At 39.7% G+C, this 22,905-nt stretch overlaps 2 protein-coding genes across 2 annotated transcripts in view; both read left to right on the forward strand.

Annotated features, from left to right (window-relative positions):
- Positions 1-16,682, forward strand: part of LOC121954489 (cGMP-dependent protein kinase 1-like) — a 114,736-nt gene extending 98,054 nt beyond the window's left edge. The window contains exons 9-18 of the mRNA XM_042502005.1: positions 1,767-1,841; positions 7,960-8,056; positions 8,166-8,305; positions 11,161-11,250; positions 11,374-11,515; positions 12,278-12,441; positions 12,627-12,749; positions 12,854-12,916; positions 13,032-13,098; positions 14,225-16,682. Of these exons, the coding sequence (XP_042357939.1) occupies positions 1,767-1,841; positions 7,960-8,056; positions 8,166-8,305; positions 11,161-11,250; positions 11,374-11,515; positions 12,278-12,441; positions 12,627-12,749; positions 12,854-12,916; positions 13,032-13,098; positions 14,225-14,323 (1,060 nt within the window). The 3' untranslated portion in view covers positions 14,324-16,682. The remainder of the gene's footprint in view (positions 1-1,766; positions 1,842-7,959; positions 8,057-8,165; positions 8,306-11,160; positions 11,251-11,373; positions 11,516-12,277; positions 12,442-12,626; positions 12,750-12,853; positions 12,917-13,031; positions 13,099-14,224) is intronic.
- A 2,701-nt stretch (positions 16,683-19,383) lies between these two features.
- LOC121954910 (dickkopf-related protein 1-like) lies at positions 19,384-21,431 on the forward strand. Its single transcript, XM_042502653.1, is given in 6 exon segments — positions 19,384-19,456; positions 19,459-19,530; positions 19,533-19,786; positions 19,914-20,058; positions 20,210-20,344; positions 20,457-21,431. Coding segments are annotated over 6 exon segments (945 nt in total). The 3' UTR covers positions 20,723-21,431.
- The last annotated feature ends 1,474 nt before the right edge of the window (positions 21,432-22,905 follow it).

Genomic DNA, 22,905 nt, shown 5'->3' on the forward strand with positions numbered 1-22,905 from the left:
CATTCTGTGTGCATTAATTTATTTTCTATACATCCATGCATGTGTGATGCAAAACGAAACAGCACATCCTCAGACGTTAGATGAGGATAATTGCAGGAGCTGTGCAGGAGGAAAAAAAAGGGAGCAGAGAGACAGTTGGAACGAGATGGGGAATAAAAACAAACGGCAGGGAGTCAGCGACTCAGTGCAATAGACACTGTAAGCAGCCAAACATTTAAAGAAAGGCTCAGCTCGGAAACAGCCGCAGCTTACAGGCATTATGGTCTCAACAGGAGAAAACACCAGATGTATTACATCGTCTGGCTGACAGCTTGATGAGCCTTGCATGAAAACAGTCTCAGTTACTTGTTCTTTCAGGATGTCTGGAGTCTTTTGCATAGGCGGCCATACTTCAGGGAGAAATGAGCTGAAGCGTTATTTTTTATGTCCCCATGAGAACTCTGGAAGGTTATATTTTCTGCAAGTTAGCATATTATGTAGTTTATTATTCTGTAGTCGGCATCTCACTGTGATCTTTCTTTAACCGCCATTCCTCTATGCTCATACTAATGATAATTAAGTAAGTATTGTTATATCCAGTAAAAAAAACTTAAGTTTTATTATTAAAGGAGACCTCTAAACCAAAAATACAATGTTCCTCTTCACATTCATCTTGTGGCCGAAATACCAAAAAAAACCATTTGAAACACTCAGCAACAATGTCTCTTTAAAGAAATCATGACCTAGTTTCTCAAAATTATCCACAGACCTTGTTGTGAGCAGTTTCAAGTAGGAACTAATTTCTTTCTACCGAACTACACCCACATTACCGCACGGACAGAAATGTACATCAACTCATGGCGAGAAGTTTGTGCTTGTGACGGCACGAGATGTAAACATTAGTGGCGTCCTCTACAGCTGAGCTGTAACATTAACTAGCTCAATGGGACTAGCAGTATAGAACTATTTGTTAATGAGTGATTTGGTCTGCAGTTGTAGTTTGGTAAAAAAAAAAACACAAGGTCTGTGGATTATCTTGCATGAGCAGGTCATGATGAAAGAGACATTGCTGTCTGAAATGTATTTTTTTGGCACTTTGAGCACCACAAGCCAAGTGCCATCTAGTTCAATTATATTCGAGAGAAGGCAGACATCTCTACGGTTGATATCTCCAACACTCGGCAACTCACAAGAAATCAATCTAGATTGATAAACAATAATACAGGCAAGAGGAAAAATATGTATAATTGATTTTGGGGTCAACTTTCCCTTTAAGGCCTAAGAAGAACACGGTTGATTCTTGCAGTTAAATGACCTTAACTGACTTTGCTAAGTACAAAAAAGAACAAAAAAATTGTCATGGGGATCTTATGTCTAATGATAACCATAACCATCCTAACTTTTTTATCACTCAGCCCAGTATGTTTTCTGTTCTATAATTCATTCATTAAAACATTTATGCACAGCCTCTACTTTTGTCTCTAAAATTCACACTCATCCCCCGCCTGCTATCACACTATTTTACACCTCTTCGGGGTAGCTCTGTCTCGTCATCTGTTCTACAGTGTTTTTTAGAGGCTCGTCTCTGAAAGCAGACTGATGAATATTTAATAGTAACTGGCAGTGTTTTTTATGGCAATCTGACTATATATTGTACACACTCCTTATACAGATTGCCTGCAGTTTACAAACTGCATTCACTCCATACTGTAAGTGGACAATATGTGCCTGTGCAAAATAAATAGCCTTGGGCAGTTGGATGATATGATGTTATTTCTGTGTTGCAGTTCATTCAAGCACCTGATTGGAGGTTTGGAGGACGTGTCCAATAAAGGCCATGAGGATGCTGATGCCAAAGCCAAGTAAGATAATTCCACTTTAATTATTAAAATACTCACTGAGCAAATTTATCTTTTTGCTTTGTGCTTGCTTTTTGTTTTCGTTCGTCTTTCATCTTTATCAGCTAATTTTGCAAATGAATTTTCGATTTAAATAAACCTCTATAGTGTTGTGTCATATAATGACTGCCCGCCAGCTGCAACTTTTTATCATGGCACATGCTCTGGGCCAACTGTTAATGCATTGTGCCTTTAGGTCTGTTATATAACAACACAATACCCCTGTGGCCGGCCAGTAAGAAGATGCTATGACCTTCGTCTCTATTTCTGGAGGAATTAATATGTTCTCTATTTATCGTCGCTATGGAAACAAGAGAATAGCAACGTAGAAGGCACCTTGGCAATGAGGTGGGCATCTTGGGGTACAAGCAGCTACATATTGGCATAATCTGATACCTCGCTCACACACACGGTGCTATGTTGTGAGTCAAGGTGAGGAGAAACAAGAACCCGGTAATGACAGATTACAGAGAGCAAGAGCAGCTTATCACCCCAGAAAGGGAGAGAGCGACATGGACGGATGGACAGACTGAGTGAGGAGAGGCGGGGAGAGAACAAGATGGGTGACACAGCAAACTAGACTTCTGTCCGAAGCTTTGGATTTCTAGCTGACTGCCGAGAGTGGCAGGTCCGTGGCATTTAGTCAGCAAAGAGCAGACCATAACACCAGTTACTGTGTTGGACAAGGAGGAAAAAGAGAAGACAATGCGGGGGGATAATGGGAAGGGGTGCAGTGGCTAGCCTCTGGCATTAGCGGGATACTTCATTGATTTTCAACCAGCTTTGTATCAAAACAGTGTGGGTAGTATATGTAAATAAACAGCGGTAAATATTACTCTATCTAACCAGTGCCGAGCCCACATATCGCCCTTTCCTCCCCCGGCCAGATGACGTGTTTTGCATCAATTTGAGTCATACCGCGGAGTTCACTGGCTCTCCTGGGCTGTCTCCTTAACTTCAGGCTGTACTTCCGCATTTTTGTATTACGCAAATTTACAAATTTGCTTTTACTTAACAACAAGTGCTGCTCTCATCTATTGATGTGATATGAATGGATCGACAGATCCATTTTCCACATTGTGAGTGACAAACTGCTGTGGAGGAAAAAAAGGCCAGATAAAGAGTACATTTGCGTTGCGTTCAGAGCCGTAAAAACCTAATTATTTAGAGAAAGGACACTGAATGATACAAGGGACACACAGGCAATTAAAATATCGCCCGTCCCCGTCATCTGCTACCACCACACAGACACTATCATTCTGTGGAGAACACTGTCTCGCCTAAAATGTTTTTAGAATCACAATTGTGGCCGGCTGGCAAGTAACGACGCTGTGCATTCTGCGGTACTGTGCATTCTGGCATTTGTAGGGTTTCTACTTCTTGAGGAAAAGCAGATGCCACAGACCTTTTTCTCTGTCTTTTTGCATCTCTCTACTACATAGACATCCTAGTTTAATTAAAAGGCCATCTTTCCAGCAGTGAAGTATTTCTTTAAGCCCTGGCCAGGTCCCCTTTATGGCTTTCTACCACTGCTGATTGCCAGCTAATGTGTGTGATAGAAAGAGACCTGCAGTGTGTATTCTCTACCCCATTCCTCCTGTCACTGGCTCTGTAGGAAAGCTAGATTAAGATTGATTTTATGCAAATGAGAAACGAGTCATCGCCATTGTTTGTAACCTTATTATCAACCCTATTCTCCACAGAAGTTAATCTTAAAATATCGCCACTCTCTCCCTCTGCTTACTGAAATCTGTCACATCTAAGTCGTTTTCATCCTGACTGAGGTAGCTTCGCCGCCGCGTGCTGTGTGTGTCGCCTCCCCACCCAGCAGAGCACATTTGTTTCTTGCTGAGGGGAAGCCTGCCTGAGTCAGGATCCCACGGTGATGGAAACTATCTCTAATTGGTCACAGCGGATAAGCACCACGCAGGAGTACAGTAACTATACAGCAAACTACAGCTGCCCTCTGTGAGGTTGACAGGTCTTTCCTTCAAAGACTACCCCCGTGCTATTTACTAGATATATGTGCATATTTTTGTTGATCAAGCCGCCACTTCTCAAAGCAGAACCAATACATCCCTCTCTGCTGAAATGTGTTGCTTGTATTTCTGCATGCATACACTGATTTAAATATTTTTGGTGAGTGGAAGGCAAGGTGAGACAAAAAAATATAATGCCATAGGTGATATCCCTTATCTTAAATATAGATGCCTACATCTCCAGAACTTTACTCTAGAACTGGGGGTGTCCTGGAGCCAGATGCAGAAACAATTTGTACGCACAAAAACTATGCGCACAACTTTCCACAGACATAAACTGGAATGTATAAACAAAGAATGTGCAGCGGGAATGTGCTCACACATTCCTCAGATCAGGCATGCACATGATTTTAGCTGCAAGCAAAATAATGAGGAGGCAATTAAATATATGTTGAGAGATTAATAATCTTGTTTTCGTTTTGTTTCACTGATTGTGTTATTATTTCTGCGGGCTACACAGCGCTCTGTAAAATGTCAATCAGAGACACACTTATAAAGTTAATTTTAAATTATATATGAGCAACGGGTTTCATCTTTTTTTCTTGTCTTTTACAGTCATCTCCGTGTTAGTGATTACTTAATTTCATCCCGTGAAGTGCTTTGTAAAGTCAGTTTCAACAAAAGTGCTTTGAATGAATCATTGATCCTCCTTCTGTTGATGAATAATAATAATGATTTTGATTATACCACGATGACAGTTTGCAGAAATATGATGAATTAGTGGTAAGGATGCTGCTCTGGCACTGTTGGAGAACCTCGCCAATGTGACGCAGTTTCATTAAAATGCACTTCTTATCAAATTTATTATTGACAGCTTTAAGACGTGCAGGAGTGCACGCACAAGTATCAAAATGCAAACACATATTTCAGAGCATTTCTACATCCATCTATGGCAAAATGTGGGTGTGGAAATGAGACCAGTGCCCGTGCATCCAGCGCCACAATGGTCAAAATTTCTAAAACAGAATCAGGAGTATGTACAGCTTTTTAAACCTGGCAAAAATGTGTACATTTATTTCTGCTTTGTGCACAAGCTAGGGTCGTAATGGTATGATATTTTCACAGTACGATAACCATCTCAGAAAATATGTTTTTTTACGGTATTAAAGAATTATCACTATTATCAGTCAGAATGATTAAAGGAATAAAAACAGAAGGGTTAGATATGGTTGAAGAAACATTTTATGACTTTAATTGAAACGTATAACCATTTTTTGGTAGATGTGTAAAAAAAACTTTTTAAAATAGCTAATGTAAAGGTGGGATTCTCTGTCCAGTTGCATTTTTTTTTTCAATTCCGTAGATAAGCAAATGTACTCAGTATAATAATTGTCAACTTTTACATCATGGTACACCTTAAAACCAGTATACCACCGCAACCCTGGTGCAAACACAGTTTTAGTCGTGAATCTATACACAGAGTTTTATGAATGTGGTTTCTAGTGGCCCCTGGGTTGCAGCTCTGGCCATGACCTGCAACATCCCTGGTTTGTGTCTATACTCAGGGCCCTTGTTGCATTTCATTCTTGAGCTCTGTCTCCCCTCGTGCTTTCATCTGTCTTGTAGGGCATAAAATCCAATAATAGTAATTTATCCTATGTTAGGTCAAAAGCTTCTTTTGTTTTCTACTTTTTTGTCATCAGTTCGGTCTCATTTTCCTTTGAAAGTCTCAACAAAATGTCTCAGACCTCACTTTATGAAACTTCCAGATACACAGTATTAAGTATAAATATTTTACTTTTCACTCACTTCTAATCACAGCCCATCCAGCATGATGAAGACATATGAGAAAAAATGATCCCAGAATGACTCAGCATGTCCCATGCCTGTTGAGCAGGTGCAGGACTTCAATAAGCGAGAATTACTGGTAAATAAAAGTGACATTTAATGAGAGTCAGCTTATAGGACAGAGATGCCGTCTTCCCCTCTCCCTCAAGTCGGGCTAGACCAACGGAAATGAGGACAAAAGCGCACACACTCACACACACACACACACTCAGATACACTCACACACACTCAGATACACTTAGACACATGGGGATTGCATCATCTTTTTATGAGCTCATCCGTTCACTGATACCGATTATCACCCACTGGGGGGCTACTTGACCTGCAGTGGAACACTTTGTCTTGAAGTGCTATAGTTACAGATTTGCCAACAGGAAGTCACATGTCATTTCAACTTCATATAAAGGATCGTACAACAGTGTAAATGCAGCTAAGCTCTGTGTTAGTTTTTATTCAAGGTCATGTTTAAGACATCTATTCAAGGTTGATGTATGGTTCAAGTTCCACTGGGTCCGCTCGCCAGTATCATATCTTTCCTCTAGTGCTTTAGCCGTGTTGTTCTCTACCTATCTGAAAAAAAAGAATCCATATGAGTATTTGTGTTGCTGCTTTAGCAAAAATCTCCACTATTCAGTGGCTCCTAGAGAGCCTATGTGTCCTTGGTTGAGACACAGAGCAACAGGAAATGTTTTTTCTGTAACGAAACTCTCCGTTACAATTCACTGCAGTGAACTGATAACTTCACCAACTGGTTTAACGGTTGTCTTACTGACAAAACACTTAATCTTTCACACAGAATAGAATATTATAGGTTTATTCCCCTACTGCACACTTAAAACAATAGCTTCTTTTTGTGGTTGGTTATCTGATGTTCAACAGCTTTAAGTATTTGCTCCTTGCCATGATACTTCAAATGGAGCAACGCTGCCATCTGGTGGCCAAATTATACTGTTACTTTGTTTTGAAGACCTGCATTATTAAAAAAAAGATCCCCTCATTCCTGACCCCTTTATATCTTAACAGAATTTGCAAGTCCTCCCTCATTATGTGCACTCATAAGTCCATGCATGCACACGTGTCGGGCACCATGACCTTATTAATAATCCTGCCCCACAAGAAGGAATGCATCAGTTACATCTCTCCATCCTCTTGTTAAGCAGAGAGCATTTTGGGATTTGGAGTTAGATAAAAGGATCACCCATGAATCTTACATGCTACTAGTAGTGCCTATTTATACACAAACAACAGCGACTGTCCTAGTTATCTCATGTGTTTCTGAGAAATGCCGTGGCTCGGTTACCTGCCAACACGTGCCCCCACTGTGCCCAATGGTATGCAGCTTAGGGAAAAGCTTTTATTGTTCTGGCTTGCTGTGATGTATCTGGTGGATCTGCTGGAGTAAAATCCTCTTTCCACTGCTCAAATGGCCACACAAGCTGACAGTGAAGTATTGCCATTTTATTTATCAAATTAAAACCCAGAAAAGTACTTGTAAAATGAGTAATTGTTTAACATTTATATAAATCAAGTTAATCTCTGCTACGACACGAAGGAAGACTCCTTACTTATCTCAACGATTCTTCCTTGTAGGGGTATTTTTTGACAAATGTCTGTCTGTCTGTTGGCATACAGCCATGTTGTCTCTGTGCAAGAAAAGGCCTTGACGTTCTGTTCTGACTGACCCAGAAAAGGCTGTCCAGGCTCAGATCTGTCCTAAGCCCACTGATCCAGAGACTGAGCTGATGAAACTCTGTCTGGATCAAACAATAACCAGAGAAGACATGGGGCATCTGGGGATAAGGGGTGGACACGTGGAAACAATCTCGGCTGCCAGCATGTTCAGGTCTGCAATGGCACGTTGAGGTGTTCGATGGCAGAGTCAGTGCATGTCTTCAGAGCCAGCTTAGTAGCAAGCTCATGTGACCAATGTCCCATCTTTGTTTTTTCAAGAGTGGGGACAGGCTGGGACAAATAGTACGTGCTCAAAGAGAGGTCAAAGCGATGTACCAGAGAACTAAACTCAAACACATCCTGTTCACTTGCTCATATTTATACCTTCCACATCCTCAATAACATCCTTAATAGATTACTATGAGATAAATCCCCTAAGATTTACAAACAAATGAGCTCAAGGGGAGACGGATATTTTGTCTCAGGTTGTTGAAAGTAGATTATCTCTTCTTTCATCCTTCATCTCATCTCTAATCCTGTTCCCATTCTGTCTTTTTTTCCCCCCTCTTTTCCGGGCACCGCAGGTATGAAGCGGAGAATGCGTTTTTCTTCAACCTCGAGCTACCTGACTTCAACATCATCGACACTCTGGGGGTTGGTGGCTTCGGTCGTGTTGAGCTGGTAGGGAGCATTGCACTGTGACACTAATGTCTTTACAATTTTCTAACAGGCTGTGCAGGTTCATGCGCAGGCTGACCTTTGCATTGCTGTCTCTTACTTCTCACTGCAGGTTCAGCTCAAAAGCGACGAGCACAAAACCTTCGCCATGAAGATCCTTAAGAAGCGGCACATTGTTGACACAAGACAGCAGGAGCACATTCGTTCAGAGAAACTCATCATGCAGGAGGCCCATTCGGACTTCATTGTTAGGTACAACCTCCTGAACAGCATCTTTGATTAAATAATCTACTGCACTGGTTCCCAACCTGGGGCTCCTGACCCCCACTAGGTGTCACCAAAGCATTATAGGAGTCACAAGGCCTTTCTTTTTATATATATATATACACACACACACTATATGGACAAAAGTATTGGGCCACCTACAGGAGATTTTATGACATCCCATTCTAAATCCATAGGCATTAATATTGAGCTGGTCCCCCCTTTGCAGCTATAACAGCTTCCACTCTTCTGAGAAGGCTTACTACAAGATTTTGGAGTGTGTCTGTGAGATTTTTTGCCAATTCATCCAGATTTTATACACCTGTGGCAGTGGGACTGAATGAATAATAATACAGTAATAGTTAATAGTTAATACTATTACTATTAATACTATACTATACTATTATTAGTAATAACAGTTCAAAAAACATTAATATATATATATATATATATATATATATATATATATATATATATATATATATATATATACACACAATACAGAGACTCCTTTAAAAAGTTCTTACAAATTTCTTAAAGACTCATCTGTGATGCAATATTAACAGGGAATAATCGTCTCAAAATTCATCATAGTTGCTCATTTTACACAAATTTCCTGCGGTTAGGCATTTGGGTCTATTGTACGATTTATCAGTTGTTATGTAATGTTATTTTTATGCATTGAATATGATATGAAATATACATAAAGTACGGACATAGGAGGTAAAGAAAGGAATAAAGAAGGAAATTTGACTCAAGCTGAAGTACAAGTATTCTACTTGAGCATAAGTAAAAAAGTAGGTGAGTTAAAATGTACTCTAAACGTTGCTGCTCAACCCACACTTTGAAAAGAGAAGGGGCACCTTTCGACTACATGGCAATGTATGCCTACACACCATCGGAATAACATCAGCATACCCTTATGTCCACAACAACAGTAATTTTAATTTCTCTACATGGCACTTTGCCACCTGTATACAACCTACTACTAACCAGTCAAGCCTCATTAGAATTAACCATAAAAGAAACACATTTCAGATAAAAATGACCGCCAATGAGTAAAAAGACTACAGACACTGGCTGCAGCCACAAACACTCGCTAGGAAAGCCTGCACAATCTATACACACCACCGCACTGGAAATGCATTGCTATGCAACAGCTTGGGTCTTTATTGACTTCCTGTCACAGCAAAACAGCTCAACCGGAAATACAAACCGAACCATTTAGATCATCAAGTTTGAAAAGTAGCGCGCATGGCAGCGCGTTTTCACATTTTCATTTGGGAAGTGAGTTTAAAAAAGAGTTTGCTGTTGCACTCACCTGTGGCCTCGTGCACCGGAAAGTCCTCCCCAATCTGCTCCACTTTCAACTTCTGCACCTTCGTCCTCAACGCACAGCATTATATCCAGTCCACTCAGTGTCTCTGTCCCACTGTGCTCCTCAAAGGTTAAATGTTGAGCCAAATGCAGTCAAAGAAAACAGAAAGTCCTCACGCTGCTCAATGTAGTCCCGTTGAAGTATCCCGCGAGTACTATAGCATGTTAGGCTAGTCAAGCTAGTCTGCACCTGCATCACAACACTGTGTATATGCGCGTGCTCGCGGAGTGAAGCATTAAATGGACGATTAATTAAGGTAAAGGCAACATTTTTTAAACTATGCCATAACTAATGATAGCCACAGCCCTGGTGCGACCGTCGTTCCAGGTCCTTCCCACCGGTTGACCCGCAGCCCTTAAACGCAAAGATTTCAAACGCTTATATACGGTCAGCTGACCGGGTGCGCTACATATCTGTACGCCGGTGCAACGTTGAACACGTAACGGATACCCGTCATATAGTGTGCAGACGCCGCCTGCTCGGCGCACTGCAGGCGTACGCCAGCGTTCAAATGGTGCAGACCCACTGTCACCTCTTTGTTGCTCTGACTTCCCTGCGGCCACAGACTCACCTGCAGCTTCTGCTTCTGTCTTTTATTTCACTCCCACAGTGTGAACTGATTCATGCAACTTTTGTTTTTACTCGGTGAAGGATGCAACTAGAAATTTAGATTCAGATTCACTTGATTTTTGCACCTTATCATATTAAAAATACAAAAAGAACAAAATATCTTGGGTCTTGCTCCTTTGACCAGCACAATGATGTCTCACACAATACAGTGCTATTGTGGATACAATATACAGTGCACAGTATAAGTGATTAGTAATTTACAAAAATATTATCTTTGAGCCTTAATAGTTATTCAAATCCTGCACTTATATCAGATCCATGGACCGGATTCTTTGTCATGCTACTAAATGTCTCCTTGCACATGCAAATCAGGTATATTGAAACAATATAGATGGTGCCATAAGTGTAGAATGAGTGCAAGTGCTTGTGTCTACCAATGATATTCCTGAGAAACTGACCTATAAGATGTTTCTCCTGCTATCTTCTGATGGAAAATGGTCTAGCATCTTTTTACCTAAAGGAAAATAAGTCTACCCTTAACTCTATATAATGTATATAAGTATAAAGGTCTACTAGAATCAGCAATATAGTACTATTTCTGACCATTTAGTGACATTAAACGGCAGGTAACTGAGGCATTTTATGTAAAAATGCTTCATACACAACATTTTAATTAAATCTTTACATCTGAAAGCATGCATATAGATAAGATTGTAAAATTTAGATTATCTGTGTGTATAATGGTGTCAGCAATCATTCTGTGGGAGTATACTGTATATCAGCTCTTCTTTTGACTTTAAAATATTACTTGATGACACTTCTCCAACCAGATATTCATCAGATATTTTGATATTTAACAGCTGTTTGAGAAAACGTCCACTTTTTTTGTTTTCAGACTCTATCGAACATTCAAGGACAGCAAGTACCTCTACATGTTGATGGAGGCGTGTTTAGGAGGAGAGCTGTGGACCATTCTTCGAGACCGGTAAGCTCTGTTTTACCAGGTCAGATGAATTAGCTGAATTAGCTCTAATGCTAGTGACGCAAGCAGTGACTTACAGTGATAGTTCTAAAACCTCAAGTATCTTTTGTCCTGCTGTGTTTCCAGGGGTTCATTTGAGGACTCAACCACCAGGTTTTACACAGCGTGTGTGGTGGAGGCCTTTGCCTACCTGCATTCCAAAGGAATCATCTACAGAGACCTCAAACCAGAGAACCTTATATTGGACCACAGGGGCTACGCCAAACTGGTAAGAGATCAAAAAGGGCTTACGACCCAAGAAAACCTCTGGACTGCATTTTTTGTGTCTGTTTCTATGATGCTACGATGATCAAACACAGCTTGAACACTTGCCTCATGTTGGCAGTAAATAAAAGTATAATTATAGCATAAAGAAAGTAATTGAGGTTAAGTCAGGTTCTGTGTTTTTTGGGGTGCCGCCATTCCCTCCTCTCCTGCTGGAGAAACCAGTTTGTTGCTTTTGGCAGAGCAGCAACAAGCTCAACCCTTTCTATCAATCATGCCAAAGCATCAAGTGAAAACTGTAATGCTGACATGATTACACAATTTTCCATCTCTGCCAATATTATACATAAGCATGTACATACAAACCCCACTGAGCAATTTAACATTGAAAAGATGCCTAATAAATGTGTAGTATTCTTTAGACGTTTAGATTTCGGTTAGTCAAGGTTTCAAAGTGAAAGTTTAATAAATGTCTAGTGTGAACCGTGATGACAGAGTAAAAAGAATCTGAGTATATGACAAAAAATAAACTTTCATAACTTAAACATGGGTTATGCAGTACTTTTGTGAATTATTTACAGGTTTTATGTATTTTTAATATTCTTCATGATTATTTTAAAATATGGTCTAAAATCGGGCTATATGTAGCCAATAAATCCCAGTCTACAACAGCACTATAGCTTGAGGACAATGTTTTAATGATGTCTCTTGCTCAGCGGGAACAACCAAATTGATACAACAGGAATTCAAAATCCTGCTTTCTCAGGTCGACTTTGGCTTTGCAAAGAAGATCGGGTTTGGGAAGAAAACATGGACCTTCTGTGGGACGCCAGAGTATGTAGCACCAGAGATCATTCTGAACAAGGGCCACGACATCTCAGCCGACTACTGGTCTCTAGGAATCCTCATGTTTGAGCTCTTAACTGGCAGGTACACACAAGTCCGGGCATGTCGTCAAAACTAATATCTTAAGTGTTCCATGTGATGGCATATATGATATTACATACAACAACAACAGCAACAAAAAATAGAAACAGTTGAACGCCACTTGATTCAATTCTGCCACACTAATGCGTTTTTCACTCAGGATTAATATCTTTTCCTTTGTTATGCAGCCCTCCCTTCTCTGGCCCTGATCCTATGAAAACCTACAACATCATCCTGAGAGGCATCGACATGATCGAATTTCCAAAGAAAATTACCAAAAATGCTGCCAACCTAATTAAAAAGCTATGCAGGTGAGTGTCTGTGCTTCCAGCAATAGTTTAAACTCAGAGTAATTTATTTAAGTGGTCTGTGTGGTCTGAGTGGCTGAATCATCGTATGTTTTTTTTCCCTGCAGGGATAATCCTTCTGAACGACTGGGAAACTTGAAAAATGGTGTCAAAGACATCCAAAAGCACAAGTAAGCATGTCTATAACTGAATATAATCCACTTATTTTTAGTCATTTCTCTTTATAGAATAACGTGTTGTAAAACATGATTATGAAATTAAGAAGTCTTGCTGTTTTTTCTTCAGATGGTTTGAAGGCTTTAACTGGGAGGGTTTGAAGAAGGGGACATTGACGCCTCCTATTATTCCTAATGTAAGTAATCACTGCTGATATTTGATGTTTTTTGTGTGTGTTTTTTTGTTCTTTTATACAGGGTGTCTGTGGGTCCTTAAAAACGTCTTAAAGATCCAGCGTGTAGGATTTAGGGGATATATTGGCAGAAATGAAATATATATAATATAATAAAGATGTTTTCTTAGTGTATAATCACCTGAAAATAAGAATTGTTGAGTTTTGTACAAACCAAACACTAGCTCTAGATAGAGACATTCGCTTCTTCAAGTTGGCCACCTTAGTCAAGATTTTTTGGTGAAAAAGAAACCTAGGCAGATAACTCGGTTCCTGGTAAAAACCTTTTCAATGTCTGGATCTGAAGTTATCAGGGGAAAAAAGATGAGCAAACAACTGATCCGGGCAAGCAACCCGTCTGCGAACTACCAAACAGACTGAGAAAACTTATTAGTAACGTATTAAAACTTTTTTGTAGCGTGAAACTGCTTTAATCAGTGTCTTTTCTGGTTTGAATCACCTGGTCCGTTTGTTTTGTAGAGGCAAAGACCTCTGTAGATAATTCGACTCCTAGTAAAAAAAAAACCTGAACAATGAACACTGAAGGAATTCTAAAGGAAGGAATTTCTAGTCTGGTTGCAGTCTGCAATTCTCACCACTAGATGCCACTAAACCCCCTAAATCTTACACACTGTTCCTGTAATATAAGTTATAAAATAGTCTTAAATGTAAATTTAAATTTGTGAAGTTGTAATTCTTGCAAACATTTAATCTTATTTCATTTATCATATTTGATTTCCTTTTGTCAGAAAGAATCAAAATTTTCTGCACAGAGGACTACATTTCTGGTGTTACAAACCTTTAAATATACCACTGAACCTAATACTGTTTTTTTATTTTATTTTATGCTTGTACTTATTTGTTGGCAGAATGTAGATTTTCTTTCTTTAAAAACCACTTTCTTACACAAAGCTGACCTCTGCATACAGACCACTTAACACCTTACTTACATGCAATATTTGGAAAAGAAAAGCCCAAAAATCTGTCTCAAATTTGGTTCAAGTAGGCATAATGTTGTAGTCAATCGCATACTCACAATACATCTGCTTATTTGGTCCTTCTGTTAATGATTCTTCCATCTTTCCACCAGGTCACATCAGCAGTCGACACGAGTAACTTCGACAGCTTCCCAGAGGACAACGAGGACCCGCCTCCTGATGACAACTCCGGCTGGGACGTTGATTTTTGAAGTCCTCCTCTCCCCCTTAAAACCAAAAGAAACTCTTCTTTTGTTGGCTTGGAGGCCATCTCGACATGGACATGGTTGTGTTGTAAAAAAAACTGCTTTAAAAAGAAAGAGAGGAACAAGATAAATGGATGGATGGCAAACCCTCTGGGTCACCGATATGCCTTTATTTCACTGTGGCTCTGGAACAAGCATTTATAATGGGACTGCTGTAGCACTTCTTCAGTGTCGTCTTACACTCAGCTCTAAAGGCAAAGGCAAAGAAAGTGCAGGGATACACACATATACACACACAACACAACAGAGGCTGATAATGGAGCCAGTTTTTTTTTCATGTAACAGGGAAAGATGTTCAGCGGGTGGATGTATGTTGGATAGTTTGTCTTAGTTTCGGTTCTAGGAAAAATAAGAGTGTAAAAAATGTGGACGGCTCGAAAAGAGAGGAGGCTGATTGATTTTTTTCTGTTTTGTTGCTCTGCAATATTTGGTGAAATGTTTGAAGACTTTGGGGGAATGTGAGATGTTACTGCAGTTGCTCCAAGTTTTTTTGACATGCAGCTGTGATACTTTCCAGAGATCTACACACTACAATTTGCAAGTGAAACTGGTATCAAGTGCTCAAGACTAACCTGAATGTGACTGATTTTCTTCTTATTTAACATCCATAAGGCATACAGCATGTACGGTAAATAGTATTTGAATTTCTCACACATGAACACAAAATCGAATACTTAGTACACTTTCTATGAGATTAACCTACCTTGAAAAGCACAAGCACTGTGCATTCAGTGGAAAGAGACGTGACTCTTAAAGTGCCCTGCTAACAAATTTAATGATTCACACACCGACACACATGAAATGTCAGGCTAGTATTTCCATGAAGCAATGTGTCATTATGCACTTAAGACCATTAACTGAGAAAATCAGCAGTTACAGCTAATTTTAAGCTTCAGTAGATGAAGTCACACTGTTTTTTTTGTTCTTTAATACGCTTTTAATCATGCATATGAATGCTTCTCTACCTACATATTTCTTCGTTTTGTTTTTGAGTCACCCAAAATGCCTCGTCCTCTGTTCACCCCTGTATAGTTCTGACATAACTGTGAACATGGTTTCAGTGTCTTTGGTGCTGTTATTGGTAAATTATAATAAGCGGTGGTGAGATGACAGTACTGGTTATTGTTTTTGTAAAGTGATTTTTTTGTGCTTGATTTCTTTGTAACGTACTTGACTTCCTTTGGAAAATTGGAGACGTGTCGATTTGTAAACGAGTGAAAATTAGTTTGATATCACTTGATGACATATTACATTGTGCTGAGTGGTATTGTTAAGGTTTTTAAAAACAGATTCATCCATATAAATTAACCATCCTTCTCCTCTTCTCCACATTCACGCTATCCTAAAACTGACTTAACTTCATTTTATTGATAGTTTTAAATATCTCCTTGGAGACAAAAGGAAAACATATATTGTGTGAAACTTTGACCACTAGCACCATGATCTCTCATCACCTCTCACCTCCAAAAATCAGAGCATAAAATCAGAAGAAATGTAAGTGCCTTAAATCAATGGCATACAAAATTAACATCACAAGTCCTTTTTGATGCTGCATGAACACATATACACCTCAAAAAACGTATGTCCTCTTAGATGGCTGCTTCTCACCCTTTGTTATATCTAATAAACACATTAATCACCACGGAAAGAGAACTTTTAGTCATTTGACTGCTGACAAAACTGAAACTCATTTCCTGCTTAGCCCCTTTTGATTTATCTCACAGGAACATTTATGAACACTGAATTGATACAAATCTATCAGTGGCTGCAATGACGTGCTTTACTCTACATATCTAAAATGGTTTTATGAAGTCAATCACAACTGACTTGAGATAAAGCGAACTATAATTCATGGCTCATAGGGCTCATCCATCACCTCCATCATGAAATCTGAGCATGTAGAGATGGCAAGAATGATTTGCAGTTTTGATCATTTCACAGATTGGAAGACAATATCCCTCTTTACCACTGTTGACAATCTTTGATGGTATGATAGCATTAATCATCCAAATTTTATAACAGCTCATATCTCATCCCAGGACGCCAACACGCTTACATATAAATGATATAAATCATTGAGTGATGTTGATGGAGAGCTAAGAATGAGAGGAATTCTTAGTTCTGCGGGCGTACCATGAGTATTTTTGCTGTATTAAGGGCAGGTTATGTTTATCACAAAGCCTTATGTATGCCATCACTTTACAGACCACTGGTTTTGAGTCTTATATTGACCGCCTTCTGCAATGTTACCTGATATTTGCCTTGTGTTATGTTGTTTATTCTGCTGTAAATTAATTTTGCAGAGTGCCACCTGTAAGATTTTTAAAATTATAGAGTAAAAAACAATACTTTTGAGTGGTGTTTGTCTCTTAGTTATTTTAACCTTTGAAACCTGGAGCGATGTCACGTTTCTTGTGCTGCTTTCAGATGCCTTTTACAAGTATTTAACCCTTTCAAACCTGGATCAACATCAGGTTTGTTTTTCTGCATTGAGATGCCTTTCACAAGCTATATGACCCTTTAAAATCTGAGCAAAATTGGTTTGAGTTCTTTTGAAAACATGGGGGGGAAAGGCAATGACCAGTTTGTCCCACAAATTACAAGAAATTAGCAAAAGTTGGCAAGAAAATCACCTTACAATTAGTTTTTTACAGTCCAGGATTATGAGAAAAATACTGAAAATGAAAAATTGTCCAGAAAACTATATTTATAATTATAAAAAATAAATATTTAACACTATGGTGATATAACAAGCAAAATAAATACATTTTTGGGGGGTCATTTTCGTGTTTGTTTTTGTTTTTCAGTTTAGTTTTTTGTGTCAGTTTAGTTATTTTCAGGTTTTCTTGTGACTATATTTACTAATGTCTTGCTAATTGATTGGTCACATCTTGCTAATCTGCCAACTGTATTATCCTCATGTTTTTTAAAAATAAATAATAATAATTTAAACCGATTTACTCAGGTTTTAAAGGGTTAAACAGTTGAACCTGGAGCAAATTTTACCCAAAGACATGGGTAAAATGAGTAACTTGTAAAGAAATGTTCCACAAACTTACAGAAATTAATAGATTTAGCAAACTAATTGAAAAACTAGGGCAAAATGGCTTGTGAAAATAAAATCTAAGGAAAAACTATATTGATAAATACCACAATAACATATTTTAAAATATGTTGCAAATTATTACAATTATTACTTTTGTTTTGTTTTTTTGTTTTTGTTTTACTAAATTTCAGGTAATTTCATTAAAAATATTTGGATAATTTCTTCTTTTGTTGCTGATTGCCCTTTTCCCATATTTTTAAAGAAAATCACACCAATTTGCTGCTTTCAAAACAGCTTAAAATGAGTGACTGGGGAGACTTTGCAGTAGTCGCCACAGGAGGGAGCTGCAGGTAAGACAGATATTTCTCAGAGCCAGTTGCCTCAGCCTGATATGTGAACTGGTTTAGGTTGCCTGAGATATAATAATCGGTCCTAGAAGTTAATGTCATCCACTTACTGGTAAGTGCGGATGATTCAGCCTCTCTGGTCTCAGTGTTATTCGCACAACAAATCTGTTTGGGGGGACAGGGAAATGGCTTTAGCCATAACAACAGGGTGACACCTCTGGGAGATCAAAGGGGATCAAAGTGCATCAAAGGAGCTCACCTTACCAGCACTGACATTTAGTAAAGTGGAGATAAAAGCCCTACTTCAAAAGACATACAGCAATTCAAACGCGTAAAGTGCTACAGTGTTTGTCAGGTGTCTATGGCGCATCTCTCTCTCTCTGTCTCTCACACACGCATATGCACGCACATCCTCACACTCAAGCGAAACCTAAGTGACCGGCAGATGACGTCCAAGTGCAAAGATGTGACCATAGACGAAATAAATGGCTCGTTTCCATTACTTCAACACCTGTATTCCACTTGTTTCAGTCATTTCTTTAGAAAAAAATAGACATGGAGCAGACCACTGTGTTATTTCACAAAATACAAGAAAACATTCACCAAAACTTGGCTGTTTTCAGGACATTTCTTTCCCCACGGCTGTTATTCTTGCAGTGGAGTTGCCCAAGGGGGTCAGAGATCAGGGCAGATCAGAGAGATGCCTTTAATCTCAAAGTGCCAGTCATCCCTGAAAGGCCTTGCCACGGAAGTCCATTAATTCGGTAAACTTTTCACACCCCTTAATGGTCTGCATATCCCGCACATTGATGTCCGCCACTGGTGTAATCAAGCGCACTTTGGAGGATAATTGCCCCCTTTGCAATCACAAGGATCAAATGAAGTAGTTAATCGACGGCAAGTAACTTCAATCACTGTCTTCACACAGCCAAAGGGCAGTTAGGCTGCTTGAATGTCAAAGAAACGGGAATATCCAAACAGCTTTTAGAAAGAAAAGCTAGTTTATAAAGGGAGAACACTAGTGAGGTTCTGTCAAAATAAATTTGGTTTGGAAGTCATTAAAAAGGAATATATCAATACATTAACTGTTCGCATCAATATTTCTGGGAAAAAATGTTAATTTATATAAATGATTGATTAAATTAAAAAAAAACCGTTTTCGTCTCATATTGAGCTTTTTATTTTAAATTAAGATATCAAAATTTAACATTAGGACTATAGTCATTCTCTCAATGTGGCGAGATTGCTTTACACACATGTTCGTAAAACAGTGTGGAGACAAGCAGGTTAAAGCACAAACCTGGCAAAACTTGACATGAATAACACTCGTTTTATAAGAAAAATAACATATATCATGTATTCACTCCTTTATAATTGAAAACGTGATATCATATCATCTAGAAAAGCCCTTCGGGGTTATACTTTACTTCTAGCATGTGTTACTAGGTGATGGGCATTCAGACTCTGCAGGTCATTATCATTACACAAACATTGTGAAACGCAGTCCTGTCGGGCAGAATAGATGGCCATTTCCGTACAGTGGGGCTCTCTTTGAAATTCCTCCCTCCGCCTTTGTTGTGCACAGCGAGGGGCGGGAAGACAAACAGGTCCACATGTATAAAGAGATCATCCCAGGACTGGGAGTCAGGAGGCTCCGAAAGCATCGTGCCGAAACTCTCTGGAAACTTTTGGAATCGGGATTCAAGGCCGCTTTGGACTTTGTCTTACAGACTCCTTTTTTTGCAAAACAGAGGGATTTTTGTCGTGTTTTTCGTCGCAGAAGAATTTAAAGGGAAGATCATGCAGATACCGCCCGCGCATCGCTTTTTGGCTGTGTATCTCACGCTGTTTGGATACCTTGGGGAGGTCTACACCGGGACAGTTCTGGTGAACTCAAATGCAATCAAAAACTTGCCCGGTGTCACGGGAAGCAAAGGCGTCGACTCTGTCAGTCCAAGTCCACGAACCTCTCCCTCCGGTGGCACGGGGCACAAATCACCAGCAGACACCTTGCAGGTAAGGAACTCTCCCGTGCGTAAAAGTCAACTCCGTGCTTAATGATACAACATGCGTTCGTATACATTGTTATGTGATGTCTCAACACGTAAATGACGCGCTGCTTCTCTCATTCATTACATGATAGCAGTCAGGTGTTTGCACGGATGATGAAGACTGTGGAGGTGATGAATTCTGCAACGACGCCCGAGGCGTCTGCCTGCCCTGTCGTAAGAGCCGGAAGCGTTGCGCACGGGACGCAATGTGTTGTGCAGGAAACCGCTGCAGCAATGGTGAGCAGAGGCATCCTGTTTGAAATAATTTCAAAGTTGGGGATAATACTCTGATACTAAGGAACAGTTTACATGATATATTCATTAATTTAAATCTGCTCTTATGATAAATACAGAGTCTAAATGCATTTCTCTATTCTGACCTTTGTAGGTGTTTGCCAGGCAAATGACATGGATGGTACAGATGCATCCATCACCACTGGCTGGCACAAAAACAACAGCTCCATGGAGCATCATGCCAAGAAACCTCCCACTGCCCAGAGCAATCAGCCTCCTGCTGTTAAAGGTAAGTGTCATGATAAGATTATCAATTTCTCTTCTTGTAACAGCATAAGCAGTTGTTAGTGAGGTCTGTTCAATGTAACATATTTTTATTCCTCTCTTTCCTCTGTCTCCAGGCCAGGAGGGGGATACTTGCCTGAGATCTGCAGACTGCTCCGAGGGTCTGTGCTGTGCCAGACACTTCTGGTCTCGCATCTGTAAGCCTGTGCTGACTGAGGGCCAGGTGTGTACGCGCCACCGCAGGAAAGGCACCCACGGTTTGGAGCTGTTCCAGCGCTGCGACTGTGGCGATGGTTTGGCCTGCCGACCGGAGAAAGGGGAGCAAGATCACAGTGTCAGCAGGACTGCAGCCCGGAACCTACACACCTGTCAGAGACGCTGACAAAAAAGTGTGGACACACATAGACACACACACACACACAGAGAGAGCAAACCCATAAATCAGTCACAGACACTTCAGCCTTGCATACACCAGAGATGCTGACACACACACACAGACACACACAGAGACACCTAACACCTAAGACATCCTTTCCTGCCAAAGTTGCTGACACAAACAGCACCCGGAAGGATAGACAAGATTCCTGGAAAAGTGATACACCCAGAGGGATGCAACAGTGCAAGATGGACTGATCCAATTCCCCATCAACAGATGAGGAGTTGAAACTTAGGAAGTGACATTTCAGAAGTCTTGGGAAGATCAATTCATGTCGTCGGTAATGGCAGAGCTGTTTTGTTTCTCTTTTTATGGAACTTCGAGCCTCAGTTATTGCAGTAAATTACTGTATTGTAAATATTATCCTGAAGGTGGCACTTAAATGAGCTATGGAATCCTGTCAACACCAGTATTATAAAGACATGGTGCTGCATGCATTGTAAATTTGCTATTCTTAGAGCTATATCTGAAGCATCTGGTCTTGCTTTAAATTCTTAGGGATGTCTCGGATGACAGGTGAAACATCTCCAAGAAACTTGAGCAAGTCCACTTGTTGATGATGTAGCACTTAGAATTACCACGACCTGGATGACCGAGAATCTTCACCAACAACATTGTAAATTTGTTATATATAGTATTTTATTAAAAAATGTTATATATATTAAAAAAATGAATATATTTCTTTTAATTAAAGATCATGAGATAACAATACTCCTTTTTTACTGCATCTTATTTTTGGCAAGTTTCTTCTTCTCTTCTTCGTTATAAAGAAATGTCTTTCGGGTTTAAACAGGTTTTAGTCAAAACTATATGTGAATCTAAAATCTCCTGCTAGCAGTAAGGGTGCCTAAAAACCATTAGGTCCAAATTATTCACTTAACAGTTGATTCGAGTGGGAAACGATTCCTTCAAAACAGCAACCATCCCCTTCTGGAAAGCAAGAGTTATTTGAGCAATCACTTGGTGTTTAACTCGAGCGCAGCCCAGTAATTCACAAATTCAGTGGTTGAGCTGAGTGGATGGTTTAAATATTTGGTTTCCCAGTTATGCATCTCAAAAACCATTTACACACAATTGCTGAAATTTGTGCAAACACACTCACGGAAAAACACAACAAATAACACGCTCTGAGTCATTAGTGAGCTTCAACAGCCACATCCTGCTGTGGAAGCAGATGATGGTCCATCAGCACGGATGTCATCAGAGGAACATGAAAAACAGGACAGGATGCTGCTGTATCAAATGATAACTGCAGAGGGGTAATACAAAGTATGTGTGTCCTGGCGAGTGTTTGCATCTAACCCTTTGGTGTTGCTGGCTAGTTTCTAATTATAACTTCCCTGCCTTCAAGTGCAGCAGAGCAGATAGCTAGCTATCGCAAACTAAAACCCTCTAATTACTTCATCTTACTCAATCTACACAAGGATTCATGAAATGAAGGTGCACCGCAGTTTTTGTGATGCAACTTAAATTAAGGATCTCAATCTGCCCATTTGCACAGCACACCCAATTTCCTGGCTGTTGTGCAATGGATGTGCTCTAATGTGTAGGCTATGAATCCACCCAAATACACCTTGGTGCCTGTAATTAGGCCTGTTTAGATTAGAAGATGGCGAGGAAATTTACTGTACTTTCAGCTTGATTCTCATGTCAATCAAAAAGGAGGCACAAGTCACTCTTGACATCTGACCGAGCAGAATAACCTCTTCATCTGTTTACTTCCACAGACATTATTTGAAGTTTTGTCAAAGGAAGACAAGGTGAGGTTTACGCCGACTGTCAATGAGGATCAGTTGTTGAAAAGTCCACTAACGACATTTACTCAAGTGCTGTACCTAAGTACAGTTCTGAGGTACTCGTACTTTACTTGAGTATTTCTATTTTAAGCCACTTCCCACTTCCATTTCAGTACAGTTTAATGGGACACACTGTACTCTTTACTTTACTCTTGTCCATATTCCTCAGCTTATTCAATCTGTGCTTTTGTGTAGGAATATAGATGTAATATCATTGGGAAACCAGCTAAAAATAGGCTATGGACTGCTTTCCCATTGCCCAGAGAGAAGAGCTGTGTACACGGCTCTGCAGCAGACAAGTGTGCATTTTGTGTATGCGTGTGGGGGGTTTGT

The sequence above is a fragment of the Plectropomus leopardus genome, chromosome 15 (assembly GCF_008729295.1).
Source record: "Plectropomus leopardus isolate mb chromosome 15, YSFRI_Pleo_2.0, whole genome shotgun sequence".
In the NCBI taxonomy this organism is placed as follows: domain Eukaryota; kingdom Metazoa; phylum Chordata; class Actinopteri; order Perciformes; family Serranidae; genus Plectropomus; species Plectropomus leopardus.